The sequence below is a fragment of the Aythya marila genome, assembly GCF_965140915.1.
Source record: "Aythya marila genome assembly, chromosome: 12".
Classification (NCBI taxonomy): Eukaryota; Metazoa; Chordata; class Aves; order Anseriformes; family Anatidae; genus Aythya; species Aythya marila.
The window spans coordinates 16,560,484-16,575,224 of NC_139053.1; the positions used below are offsets into that span (position 1 = coordinate 16,560,484).

The following is a 14,741-nucleotide window of genomic DNA, read 5'->3' on the forward strand; positions in this document are numbered from 1 at the left end:
ACAAGTTAAAAAATCTTGGTTTTCTCTCAGGGAAACCAAATTTGATGCCCCAACCACCTTGTGCTATCTTTTACTTAAATTTACCCTGAGAGCAAATGAGAAACAATTGGCTGAGCGGGGCCCTGGGCATAGGAGTTGCTTTGACACACAAGGATGTTCAGGCCCAGGCAGTGCCATGCTAGGTGAAATCAGGGCCCTACTGGGGTGAAGAGCAAAGCTCTGACGAAAAAGAGGGGAAGCTCAAATTGCTTAAATCGATTACAGCTTACAAACTGTGCTGACAAGCTACTTGCTGACAAGAAGTTCATGAAATAACATTTCCTTTTAAAAATCATTAGGAAAACAATTGTACTTGGATGAAAGGCTATTTTCTTACAATAGCAGCAGCTCAATCCCATACAGATTTTGATTAGTTTGATTTATGGTGTGATTAATACCTTGATCCAGTCCTAAATCAGAGTGTAAAAACATCTCTCTCTCTAGTGGCATTTTTGTTCTAACTTTTGTAGGCTGTAACAATATCACTGACCGCAGAAAAATGAATAATATATTTGTCATGATGATGTCTATAATGTCCTCTTGTGCTACCTCGCTCTGGTTCAAGCCATACAAACCAAAGCAGTTGAAGAACTGAAAAATGGGGTTTACAGATTTTATTTACAACCTGCTGAGGTTTAAAGACTATTATTGTGTTACAGTGATGTACACTGAATTTTGAGTACAAAAGAGTGATATTTGAAATTATTAAATTGTAAGCAAATAGCGTAAGCTAGCTAGAATTTCCCATAGAAAAAGCAAAGAACAGCCAAGCTCTAAAAACTCTTTGACTTAATAAGCATCTACAAAGCACTTCCAAAGACAAAATATTTTGCAAACTCTCAGTGTTTTCTATTAAAATTATATAAATATATATCATTGATGTAAGTATTAATAGTGCCCAAAATTTAAGTCTCTCAAAATCAATAAGGTTTGTAAAAGTAGGGAAATGATATTGCAACGGCATGCATGTCGAATTGTTTACTTTTCTTTATCCACAGATCATGAAGGAAGTTCGGAGAGCATTGTGCAATGCATCAGCTGATGACAGTAAACTCTTACTTCTCAGCGCAGTGGGAAGTGTATTCTGTAGTGGCCTAGATTACTCATATTTAATTGGCAGGTTATCCAATGACAGAAGAAAGGAAAGCACTAGGATTGCAGAAGCTATAAGGTGACCCAAGCTTACCTATGATCTCTAAATTATGAAATGCAGTGTGTGATTATAAAGATATTTATCAGGTCCAAAAATGTTGTATATTTAAGTGTTGATTGCCTTCTAATTATAGTCCTACAAATTTGTTTAGTAAGAACCTTGGACCTTTCCTTATTACAAAAGAAAGCACATTTATTCCAGTGCTAACTATCCACAGGGATTTATTTTATTCCACTTCTCTGTATTTAATACTTCAAATTAATCCTCCAAATTCAAATACAACTTTGTTGTTTTTCCAAATTCGCTATTGCTTCATTTTCTAAAGTGGTTCCTGAAAGGCAGATATTTTACTTGTTTTAATGTTCATCATTTTAATGAATTTTAGTACAAATGGGAATCCATGGTTTAGTCATATTCTGTTGCAACAGCAGTTTTCCACTGTATTTCAGAGCCTTATTAGAAGGGTCTCCACTCTTTCTTAAATTTAAATTACTTAATATATATGCAAATGTAGTTTTATTTTCATAACTAAAATGTGACTTTCCTTATATATATCTATATATATCACATTACCTTAATAGAAATGCAGGGTTTATGACATGCAGTCTACAAATCAATCTGCACAATACATCACCAAATCTTTCCATTACCCACAAGGTATCCTTTATTCATATTTGGCGGATCTTCCCGTATAAATCAACATCGCCCCACTGAAGTCAGTGGTATTTCACCAGTCTGTACCAGCACAGGGTTTGGTCTCTTAATTTTTTAATTCCCACAAATACGATTCTTCTGAGAGCTTTAAAATTTTAAGCAGAAAATTCTAACAAATCTCTGAAGGAATACTAAAGAATTTGTCTTTCAATGGACACGTACTTTGGATGTATTTATAAAAGATGAGAGTAGGTACAGTCGTTATGTGATGTGTTAACCACCAATTATCTTGGTTACAAGTAATGCAGATCAGTTTTGGTTCTCACTTTAATATTTCTGAAATTCTCAAAATATTTTGAAAGAATTAAAATGCACTTCTTAAACATAATAAATTATGACTTGTTTTTAACACTTTAGCTATGCTTGAATATCACTTAGTGATATTTAAAAAAAAATCCTTTTGAAGGATATATCCTAACTGTTTGTTAAATATGAAGCATTTTTAAAAATGCAGAACTAAAAAAAAAAATTAAAAAAAAATGGGAGGGAAGAAATTCAGTATTCTTGTTTGAAAACACAGGCACACTCACACTCCCTGAAAAGATATAAATTTAATACTATTTGTGTAAATATTGTGTAGAGAGGTATTGTTATATATGTACACAATTACCTACACACATTTAATATAGAGGTATACTTACCGATTCAACATTTAAATGACTCTAAGTCAGACTGCAAGACTGTTTTCCTGTCCTTGAGCTCACCAAATGCTCCTGAAGTGCTCCTACAACGTACCTCTCCTCGTCAAGAATGTTGGCTTCAGGCCCACTGGAAATAGATTTTTATTGTACTTCTGGAAACAATACACTACGTTTTCCATTCAGCACTGTCTGTGCTTTCTGTGAACAAAGGACTCAACTCATGGAAAATACACCATAATAAGAGTAGTAAAAATGTAGGCTTCCCTTTTTCAGTGGCTAGGATGTCCTCAAACACACCAACGCCTCTCTGCCTGCACTGCTCTACATCAAGTCAGAGTAGCATGCTTCTACAAACGTGAAATTAAAGTCTTCGTTACCATGTGTTTTCCCTTGCTAAACCACGGATCTTGTATACTGACTACAAGTCAAAACCAAATCTCATCTCACACGAACAATTTATTCCTTTGGCCCCCATCCTCATCCGCTGCCTTTGGGGCTTGAGGCTCACAGATGCGCAGTGCTGCCGCTTCTCTCCAGGCTGAGCTGCCACCACCCAGGCACGTGCCTGGCATTGCACTCCTGCAGCAGGGAAAAGGCAGACAGATGACTGCACAGCAGCTACACATGCATGGCCTGCAGAGTCCTGCACTCAAGAGACTCACAGGAAGCATTCCCAGCACCAGCCTGCCTTGTCGCACCACCAGGCAGGCACCAGGACAGGACCTGATACGTAAAACTCTGGGTATGGTCAGAAGAAAGGATGGACAACCTTACTTGCTCAGCTTCTTTACAGCCTTGGACATGTTTATATGCCCTGACTGCAGCACTGCAACAACACAGAGGCATCCCGAAGTGTGTCTGATGGTCAGCTTTCCAGACCTCCTCTAGAGAAATCAAAACCTTCTGTACATGACACTTTCCTGTCTTCAAGCTTCAGGTTCTGCTGTCAAGCAACAATTACAGCTTTCAGTCCTTTTCAAAGACTTCCCTGAATTGAAACAAGGATCTTCTATCCCAGCAGCTACGCATGTGAACTTATGGGTTGGAGACACGGGAACATGCCAAGTTCTGAGGGCAGAGAAGTCGCTGAAACAAGTGATGTCCTAAGCAGGAAACACCGATAAGTGGCGTGCAGCTTCTGCAGACCACATACAGGCATTTGTTCCCCTTGTAAGCTCCCGATATTTTAGCTTTCCACTCCATCCTATAGGTGGCATGTTCCATACCCGTCCGTTGTGCCATACTCTGTTCCCCATCCTCCCCTCATGACAGAGGCTCGGTGTCTTCCCAATGGTCTGCTCCACTTTCTCCCCATCTCCCGGCCTTCCTTGATCACTCATATGAAGATTTCACATTTCCTTCATCCCTTCCCCTTCATTAATGTGTTCTGCTTTGTTCCTCCTGCCCATCATCTCCCCATTTCCTCTGCACACCACTAATCTCTCTTCCGCAGTCGCTTCCAGGTCCCACTTATCCCCGTGATTTCTGTTTTTCTCCACAAGTCTTCTTCTGCCTCCACGTGGTCCTCACATCTGCTGCCATCACTTAGCCATATTGCTTGTTCTTTTTGCCTATCATTTGTTACATCCCTCTTTCCCATGCATAGTTCTCCAAGCAGAGTTGATGACATTACTACAGTTCTCAAAACCCCGGAATTAATCAGGTGCAGTGATCCACAGTTACTATCCAAGCCCATAAACAAGAAATAACAAGACAAGGGAACAGCATTGCTTCTGCAAACAAAAATGAACCACAGCTCTCCATAGCCCTGCCATCCTCTAGAGATTGTTTTGAACACCTAGATATGGTGTTCCTTATTTCCCCCACTTTGTGTTTTCTCTGATCTTCTGTTTTATTCCCATGACTATTTTCTCAAAGTCAAAAACCAAGTCCTTACTAGATGGCCTGAAAAACAGACCTCAGTCATTGAACACTTAATGCTTAAGAGTCATCGGACTCTCTGTTTCCATTTAAAATATAGCCAAAGTCCTTGCACTTCAGTCCAATAAAATACTTACCTTTTTTTGCCAAATCAGCACCCTGACCTGCGAGGCACACCTCCTGCTCCCAGAAGCACGAGTCTCGGTCTTCATGACCTCAGGGAGAAATCTGCAGCTCATTGAAGGGCACCTTTGACAAAAAATCATGTTCTTTCCTCAAATCAGTCTGCAATGATGCACTCTGGATCTAATAAATACCCAAGGCTGGAACAGAATAACCTCTTTTGTTCTGAGCTTGATTTATATACGTCTCTTTTCTAAAATAACTGAGCATCTTGTTTGCCTTCATATACCTGCTGTGCACTGAGCTGCTGGAGCCCAGAATTTGTCCTCAGTTACACTGGTTTTTTTTCCTAATTGGTGTATAGGCTGTTCCACTCAACAGATGTCTTTCCACAGTTCCTGGTAGGTGACTTATTTAAAGTACATGGAATTTAATATGTTCCAATTCATTCATCCAGATGAATCAGATCACATTTACTTCCCTGTTATTTCCCATTGAACTCAAACCCAACTGAAAAGTTGTAGGTGGACAAGGGTATCTATTTCACTAAGCCTCTGCCTAAATCAGTTGCAATGAAGACCCAACAGATCTCTCATGAAATTCTTTCCTGCTCGAACATTTCTGTTTCTCTCTGAATCCCCTCTGGGGGTCTTGTTCTTTCAGCGGGTGTGCCATGAGCGTTCACCATCTCACCATCCACTGATGGGACTTGCAGTGACCTTTTAGGAAACAGAAATACTCAACGCTACACCTACGAGCTTCCTGTCCTTCATACGTTCATCAAGTTGGCCAAACCAGACCACCAGAGTCCATACGAGCCATTCTGGAATGGAGAAGCACTGGTCCAAAAGTAATGAGTTACTGGTCCAAAAGTAACACTGACCCTAACCACACCTTTCTGCCAAAGCACAGCAGTCAGTGCACTCCAGTTAGCCAGTTCATACACAACATATGCAAAAGTATTTAATAGGCCAGGTACTCTGAATGATTAAATAGCTAAGTATGAGAGTCATTTTGTGTGTGTGAAGTAAAAAATACCTTGCAATTCTGACCTCATAAAAATGGGCCATGGCATTTATTGTGTTCATCTGCGGTTCTGATTTGTTTTCAGATTAAATACTTTTAAGCTCGGGAATTCATCTAAGTGTTACTTCTGTATTCAAGATCTTTCTTTTATTTTTTTCATTTTAGGGATTTTGTAAAAGCTTTTATTCAGTTTAAGAAGCCAATTGTGGTTGCTATCAACGGCCCTGCTCTTGGGTTAGGAGCTTCTATTTTGCCACTATGTGATATCGTTTGGGCAAGTGAGAAGGCATGGTTTCAGACACCATATGCAACAATCCGACTCACTCCAGCTGGCTGCTCATCTTACACATTCCCACAAATTCTGGGTGTTGCACTGGTAAGGTTTTCCACCTAAAACTGCTGAAGAACCTTTGTTAAATTCATGCTGTTCTTTCCCTCCTTAAAAATTAAAACAGAAAACAACTGTTTCTCTGAATTGTCATAGATGGAAATGTAATCCATGGGAAGTTCATTTAATGCCTACCAATTTCTTCTCACGAAATGATCTCTGAATTCAATAAATTGCACAGGCTGTATGCAAGAAAGACTGAACACAGTTTGAAAAGAAAAAATTGTCAAGATCTTTCTAGAAAAGGGAAGAAATGCATTAGCAGAATGATGCTGCAGAATACTTTGTGTTGCATTAGGACTGTGCAGTAACAGAGCTGGGTTCTGGTATCTGCTTCTCTAAAGTAGATCCCTTGTAATTCCAGTAAGGCTGCTTAGTTTTTGCCAGAATAACAAAGCAGCATTTGCCCCACGATATATTTCATGCTCTGTTCCATGACTCGGCGACAGTTACTCTCGTGAAGTCAGCAATATGGATTCATCGTGCATGCCAGCACTTTTCACTTACGTGAAACCCATGCTGTGCTCTGGCCACCTGCACAGTCCTTAAATAGCTACCAGAACTCCTTTTGAAGTATTTTGCAGTATGGAAAGATACAGCAAACCGTTTGTAAATTTAATCTTGAAAAATAGCAGGCAGGTATAAACAGCAAAAAAGCAATAATGGAAAATTAAGGGGAAAAAAAGGGAAATTTGACCCAAGATCTCAAGTAATCTTTTGGTTTCGCAGGCAAATGAAATGTTGTTCTGTGGGAGAAAGCTGACAGCGCAGGAAGCCTGCAGCAGAGGACTTGTGTCCCAGGTATTCTGGCCAACAACGTTTAGCCAAGAAGTGATGCTGCGCGTGAAGGAAATGGCGTCCTGCAGTGCAGTGGTAAGGACTCCAACTGCTTTGTGACTAAGTTACGCTTTGCAGAGGTAAGGTGTGCTCCCGAGGCTCATCACGGCAGAAAGCAGGTCCTCAGCCATAACCGTGTAAGAGACTAGTAACAGGAAATGGGATTGGGATTAGCAATCTCATGGAGTTTCCTATTTTTCAGGGGCAGGGAGGGTTTTCACTTCCCCATCTCCACATTTACTCAATGTGTAGAGCCATCCTGCCACAGATTTTGAAAGGGAATTTCAGCATAGTTTCTTTCATGTAGCAAGTCTGAAGCAATGCACCTGTACAGGGAAATCTCTGCAGGGCCAGGAAGAAAACCTATTTGCCTTTCACACTGTCCTGGCCTGCTATGTTTCCGCTGACTGCCTTCTCCTGTGCACCTGCATAGTTCCTGACTCCGCACAGTGTCCTACACGAGCACCCGAAGGGAGGGATAGCGCCAGCTAACATCCACTGCAGCGGGACTCACACAGGGCATTTGCATGCACCATGGCTGCAGCATTATGACTGCCCTGTTGTGTATATAGAAGTTGAAAGAAAATCCTTTCCTATTTTTACTTTCTAAGGTTCTCCCCTTCAGGCAGCTACACTCCCATTCCAGGCACATCCTTGTTTTAAAAAATGCAGTGAAGAACGTGATACAGGCTGCAGTAAAGCTGCACTAACTGAAGTGCAAATTGCTACCCGTTCTTTTTATACGTCCTATGCCTGAAACTCTCTTGGCATCCCTTAGTTTCATTTAAAAGATCTGTTGTAAAAGAGAAGGTAGAGACACGGGAGATTTTTAATTAAATGAAGTGTAGATTAGATCTCACCGAAGACATTCAGAATGAAACTCTGGAAATGTAGCATAAGCTCATTTGATCACGCTGATATAACGTGCATGATGAGTTGGGAAAACCTCTGGGCCTTACTGAGAATTTTTCTTTCCTTCATGGCAATTGGCTGCCAAGGAAATCTCCTGAGACCTGTTGGAAAGAGCAGTGCTAGCTTGTGGACTAGGACAAGAGTTAAAACCCTCCAAGACCAGGTTTACTCCCTGAGATCCTCAAACCAGGCTGAAGTCACAAAAACAGTGCACATGAGGAGTTCATCCAAATTCACTCTGGATACCTGTTCACAAACAGAGAAAAAAATGTGCAGGCCCCACTCTTTACAGTCAATGCCATTTACTTGAGTTACAGAAACATTATTGTGGAATAGCAGTGTTGAAACCTAAACCAGATAGGAACTGGGCTTAACATGTAGGTGTCGACAAGGCTGCCTCTCCTTTACCATTAGGGCTGTATTAGTTTAAATTAAATCTTCTGTCCCCAAAATTCAGCAGTGTATGAATTATTATAGTTTTGTTTGGCTAGTTGGGATCCTTGTGAGATACATATTTGCGTTATATATTAGAAAAGAAATTTACAGCAGTAAAAGAAATTTACAGCAGGAAAGCCCTTTCCTCTTCATTTCTGTTCTGGTGCAGAAATGATACATGGAGAACAACTGTTAAAGGCAGATATCCACATTTGGCTTTCCATCCTCCATAGCCTTAAAGACTTTACTAATTACTCTACAGAAAACATTTTCGTTTCAACAGGAGGGAGTTCACCTCCTTCTAGAAATATTGCATAGCAAACCCAGATAAATCCAGGTCCTTCAGAGCCCCTCATTCCTTTAAAAATGTTGGCACTGATGCACACACCTCCATCAACCAGTGGGGTTATGGCTGTAAATCATTTCTGATTTCTGTGCCCCAGGGGGTTATTTAGATTGGAAAACAGTGTCTGTAGTATAAAATGCTGTTCACACCATTATCCATAGTAAGTTTATCAGATTTAGGATAAAATACTGAGCAATGTTTTGGCTTTAGGTATTAGAAGAGTCCAAGTGTCTCGTGCGGAGCTTCCTGAAATCCGGCCTTGAAGATGTGAACGAGAAAGAGTGTCAGATGCTAAAACAGCTGTGGAGTTCTTCCAAAGGACTGGATTCGTTATTCAGCTACTTGCAAGACAAAATTTACGAAGTCTGATGTCTTGGCCTAACTTCAACAGAAAATGCTCCAGTTGTGACCAGAGTCAAACATTACCTGTGTTGGAAAAGCAGAGGCAATGCATCATTGAGGAATTTGTGACAGTGTACCCTACTGCATATGGTTGTGTCGATTTCCTTGTGAGCTACACGGCTTCTTGTAGCTGGTTTGATTTCGTGTAACCGAGATGTAGGCAGGCTTGTTCAGTGCACATAATCTCTACAGAGGGCTGCATCTTTCACACGCTCATCCCAACAGAAGTATACATTCCATGTGCTGAGAAGCACCCCCGAGGCCCAATAAGGCCCACCATCGGTGAGGAGGTATTTTGTCTGTCCTTCTTAACTTGTTCTTGCTGTCGCGACACATCTGGGCTGATGCTGAGGGCTCAAGCTAGGAACTGGGTCAGAGTAATATTTTGTAGACCCAAACGCCACACTTTTGAAATATTTTAATTATTTTTTTTTCTAAGTTCTAACAGTGTAATGGAAAAATCTGGTAATTTATATGTATAATATGTAAAGTTAGGTTTACAAAAAACTACTAGGATTTTTTTTTCTTTGTTGAATTTATTTAACTTATTTATTTTGTGTTCATATTCAGCTGTTTATTGATCACGGATCTTACTTTCATACTTCCCTTGATTGAGTTAATGGTATCACATGAGAATGCAAACACATTTTTAGCAGCAAAATATGTAGAAAAAAGAAAGAGTATAGAGAAAACACACAGCATGCTGTGGGCACTGCAAGAAACAGCCACGGGCGTGCTCCTCTATGTGTAAAATTGTACTAAAATCATGGAACTGATTCATCTGCCAAGGTTAAGAGAAAAAAAAAAAAAAAAAAGTGGATTCTGAAATAGTGAGTCCCCCCTAAGTCTCTCTTCACTTTCTGCCTTCTCGAGGAGCACTGAAGGGCTTGCCAACAAGATGCTTCATTTACGTTTACTATATTCCTGTTAGCCGGATGTCAGTAACAGGGTGAGCGGTGCCGTCACTCGGCATCGCACTGTTCTTCAGGTTTAGGCATCCCTTTTTGGTCTGAAGTCTGAAAACCAATCCTTATGAGCCTTAGTCTAGTTGCCTGACTCCTCAGGTGTGAGACAATTCCTGCTCTGGAGGCCTTTGGGTGTGGGCCAGCAGTGTATATACACGGTGCTAGGTATCGAGCTGAGTGGAGGGAGAGGCGCTGTTCGGCTTCTCCCAGCTCTCCACATCTGGCCACCCCACCACCTGGCTACAGCAACTTACGGCTATCCATACAAGCAGTCTGCAATGAACAACAAAAACCCAATCTGCTTTTTTAGAAAGTGATCCTGGGACTTCTCAGTGGCACTGACGGACTTGGGAACACTGGATCCCTCTCCTTTCTTCCTTGCCAGCAAGGCAATTCACAAAGAACTAACCCGAGCATGCTCCATGACTTCAGCTGCCATTTTAGCACGCCCAAATTAAAGCCTCTTGAAGCAGAAGCTTTGCACATTTTATTTTGCTTTGTAATTTCTGCACTTGCTCTCCATCCTTGAGCTCAGTGTGTCGCTTATGGTTTCCGCTCTGCAGATGAGGCTGTTAGGTCTTGTCCCTCCCGGTCTTTCCACGAAGAGTTTCAACGAAGCCTTTGTAAAGTTAGCTAACAGGTGATTACAAGAAGCAGGAGCCTCAACACATCTTTATAACATTTCTTGTTCCACAAATAATTAGAAGCACTGTTTCTATGGCCTAATTGTACCGCTGAATTTTAAGGAAATCATTACCCTGAAGGCAGGAGTTCTCATGGAACTTCTTCATTAAAAGACAAAATCTGCCTTCTAACCAGCCTGTTTGAATATAACCAAGAAATCCTATCAAAACAGGTAACTCCTTTTGAAGTGTCTGACACAATGCTCTCCCAAGCACCATCTGAGGTGACAGACAGCCCACCCGTTTTATATCAGTACTCACTTATTTCCACGAGCTGCCAGCAATGCCCCGGAGCTGCGGCAGCGCTGAGGCACCAGGACGGCGCTCCCGGTCGGAGCAGAGGGGTTATGCAAGGGAAAACCACTCACCTGCACAAGGGTTTGCACAATCAGGCCTCCAGCATATAGCTTCAGAAGTTAAAAACGTTAAAAAAAAAAGCAATGAAAATACCATGATTCCTCAATTTCCTTTATTTCCTTTCTTCCCGTCCAGAGAGCCATATCTCCTAGTCATTGTTAATAAGATGTTAGGAAGTTTATTTCGATACTATGCTTGGTTTTTGTAGATAAATATGGGAAAATTGCTCAGCAATGTGAAGGTATGCTTTCTATGTGAGATTTTCAAACAAAGAATCATGAGTCGTTAGACCTTTAAAGCGCATCATTTCATCTGATTTTTCAAATGTCTGTATCTTAGCATTTTTTATGACAAAGAAATGGTTGAAATACATTTTCTATAATTATTTTTCCATTAAAGCAAGCGTTAACCATAGTTAACACTTTTAATTATTCATATCTATACAGTTACAGTCTAGTTTTCATGGAATCTATTTTCCCTTCAAGAAAAGAATAATAATGTCAAAAGCTTCTTTTCCAGTATTTAAAGATCAGAGTCAATTTTCTCTTGTGTTCCTGTCCTTACTAGGTATTCAGATATTTCAATGTACTGTACATATTAGTCTGGGTACCTTTACTAATATTCACAGTATTTAAGATTATAAATGCAATTTGTTGTTAAGTATGTTATTTTATTCTTGTGTAAATTGTTTTGTACAATCTTTAAAAATCTACAGTTTTGCATTTGTAGATATTAAAGGTAAGCAATTTATTTTGTGTTGTCCTGCATGTATATTTTTGCTGTAGATAAGTGTTGCTTAGTTTACTATTTCAGTACATTTCTGTTTAAATGAATAAGCTTACAAACTTTAATACAGTATATATTTTCAGAATATAAACTTTTATATTTCTGTGGTAGGTTAGGGTATGCGTTTTAGGCAATCTTTTTCACTACTATTAACTGTTCTTTTAATCTATAATATAATGGTTTTGTGCCAATAGTTTTTTTCATTAGAATAAAATGCTCTTTTAATGTTAGGGATAAACAGACCATTTTGTTTGGGGTTTGTTTTGTTTTGTTATTTTTTTTTAATTATTTTGCCAGCATTTACAGTTTTAAATGTAATTTATAAATGTATTGCATTTGTGAATAAGCCTTACCATTAGGTACAAGAAATCTTTAAAGCTACATAATTCTTATGTAGTACTAAGGACTTCCCCAAATAATTGCTGTAAGAAAGTTAGCAAATCAGAGTACAGGGCCTTAAGTTTTTCTTGTGAAAAGGATAATACGGGTTGTTTGTTTGAACAACATAGTTAGACTAGACAGCACGGGCTTCATTATATATAAACTGTGCATTTGTGCTCCCAACCACAGTAGTTTAATCTCAGGCTTTGTGTGGCTGGGTCTATAAAAGTCAAATCTGGCTAAAGCCACCACTCGTTAGGAGACACTAAAGAAGTTTACATAAGAGACTTATAGACAATCTTAATCATAGTACATTTGGGTACTTGCTATCCTAGATGTGTTATCTGTGTCTGCCCAATTAACCGTATGTTTTAAGCCATATTAAATCTCTTTACTGCTACTTTAAATACTACACTGAAAGTCATTCACTAGCTTGCTTACTCACGGACGGGATTTCAATTTTTAGTGAATAAAAATATTATGCCTTCCATGAAAACAAAGGACCAAAGAGTTGCATTATTCTAACAAAGCATTAGTTCCTTAGCCAGTGAACTACTTTGACATTTGTACTGAAGATCAAATAGTCTCTTTCTGCTACAAACACTGTATTCTCATCCACGTCGAGTGTAAGGGGAAAAGATGTATCCACTGACCTATTGGGAAAGGAGTGACGTTCAGCTGGGATGGCATGTCTATTGGTAAGGCTTATTACCAAACCTCTGAGATGAAGCAAAGAACCAAAAATTCACAAATTATGTCAATGTAAATTTATTTTCAGAACTTGCACAAGTAATTAATAATTGTAGAACTTTGCAAATTAGGCCCTTAAGTTATTTTGTCAGAACGCCATGGAACAGACTAAAACAGTTTCTAATATTTGTAATGACGAGTACATATTATAATATTATAAGGGTACAGGCACCCCTATATCACAGTGTTGTAAATATTTTCTGAAACTGGTACAGTACTGAGGGACTTGTATCTTCTGATATATCAAATATTGACTGTCTAGATCAAATTGTACACAATTTATTTGTTGATGGTCCTGTAACTAGTGTATGGACACATTTCTGGGTGCCTTAGAAGTTGTATTTTTCATGTGTGTTAATATGCAGTATTTATACATTGTGAGAAGCTGCTTTGAATAAAAACATTGAAACTTCATTTCAATGCAGTGATTTCCAGCTTTATGTAATCGGATTGAATGTGATAAGTAGTAGCCACAGACTCAACCATTACATATTATATTGTATTATATACGATAAAGCTAGTCACAGGCTCTTACCTTTTCAAGAAAGTAAGCATACAACAAGCTTTTTAAAAGAGAAATTAAATTTAAAGCTATTTTTATGGAAAAAAAAAAGGCAGTAGAAAGTGCTTCAATAAGAATTCCCAGAAACTATTCATAATGATCACCCTTTACCATTTCATGATCAAATCCAAGAAAACCACCGAGGACCGTCTTATAACTGTATTTTTAGGACACCTTCTACAGCACTATCGGTTCCACTATTGACATGTACGTGGCACCTAGAGCACGTCTGCTCAGAACCACCTACTGCATACAGAGTTCTGGCCCCACAGGAGGGGATTTGCATTTGAAGTGCTGTCTGCCAAGGAGGTCTGAATTCAGCCAGAACCCCTTTTATTTGGCTTTAAGCATCCCTGAGTGCTGTTTCCAATCATGCCCATGACTGGAAGAGTAGCTAAGAAACTTGTCCTGGGGCAGAGAAGGAAAGGTATTTGTACAGGGAGACAGAGTTATCCAAACCGCCTGTACAGCAAGAGCTGAAACAATGCCATCCACTTGACTCAAAGGACAACAACTATGTTCTAACAATTACGTGGCTAGCTCTAACACGACAGACACTGTTAGTAAAAACTGTGGTCAGCTATTTAGAGCAGAGGGTTAGGCAATTTAGTCTTGCTTCACCATCAACAAATCCAATTATTTATTATAATGACTCTTGTCATGAATTAATTCGAGTTTACACTTGACTGTAAGCGATGTGCACATGCTGAAGGTGTTATGACACCTTCCTTAGCTAAACATTTTATTGGTAAGGTTTGATCTTAATATCGAATGCCGTCATTTTATTTTTAAATAGATCATTTTAATAGAAAGCAAAAAATCTTTAATATTAAAAATCTACTTAAATATTACAAATTCAGTTTTTAATTAGCAAAGTAAGTGTTGGTCCTTGTGGCTGTAAACTCGTGTACCGACAGAAGAGGAACCCAGTAAGTTGGTGTATTTAAAGAGGACTGCAGCACTAATTAGGCAACAGACTAGTTTATGAATTGCACATAGAAAAGAGCAGGCAGGCAGCCATCCTCCTTGCTTTAAGATCTTGAAAGTGCTCAAACAGGCCAAAGCACGACATAAACTCCAATATGCCATTTCTCGGTTTGGGTTCTGACTAACAGGAACAATACTGCATATGGAAAGCACAAGGAGAGGATTTGAATCAGCAAGTGACAGCACATCAGAAAAGCAGAGAATGCCATTTTAAAGGCAGGGGGCACTGAAAGCAAATCAAGTCTCAGGGGCTGATCTTGAAGGATGTTTGGTCAAGGAGGAGAAAGTCAAAGGGTGAAATTCACCTCTCCCTGGTGCCCTATTTTTCAAGTAAGAAGACCTGAAAATCATACAATTTAATAACATGGGATGC

At 39.4% G+C, this 14,741-nt stretch overlaps 1 protein-coding gene across 1 annotated transcript in view; it reads left to right on the top strand.

Annotated features, from left to right (window-relative positions):
- The window catches only part of CDYL2 (chromodomain Y like 2), a 58,733-nt gene extending 45,524 nt beyond the window's left edge, over positions 1-13,209 (top strand). The window contains exons 4-7 of the mRNA XM_082770177.1: positions 1,038-1,210; positions 5,743-5,953; positions 6,695-6,838; positions 8,706-13,209. Coding sequence (XP_082626303.1) covers positions 1,038-1,210; positions 5,743-5,953; positions 6,695-6,838; positions 8,706-8,864 — 687 coding nt within the window. The 3' untranslated portion in view covers positions 8,865-13,209. The remainder of the gene's footprint in view (positions 1-1,037; positions 1,211-5,742; positions 5,954-6,694; positions 6,839-8,705) is intronic.
- Positions 13,210-14,741: the final 1,532 nt, after the last annotated feature.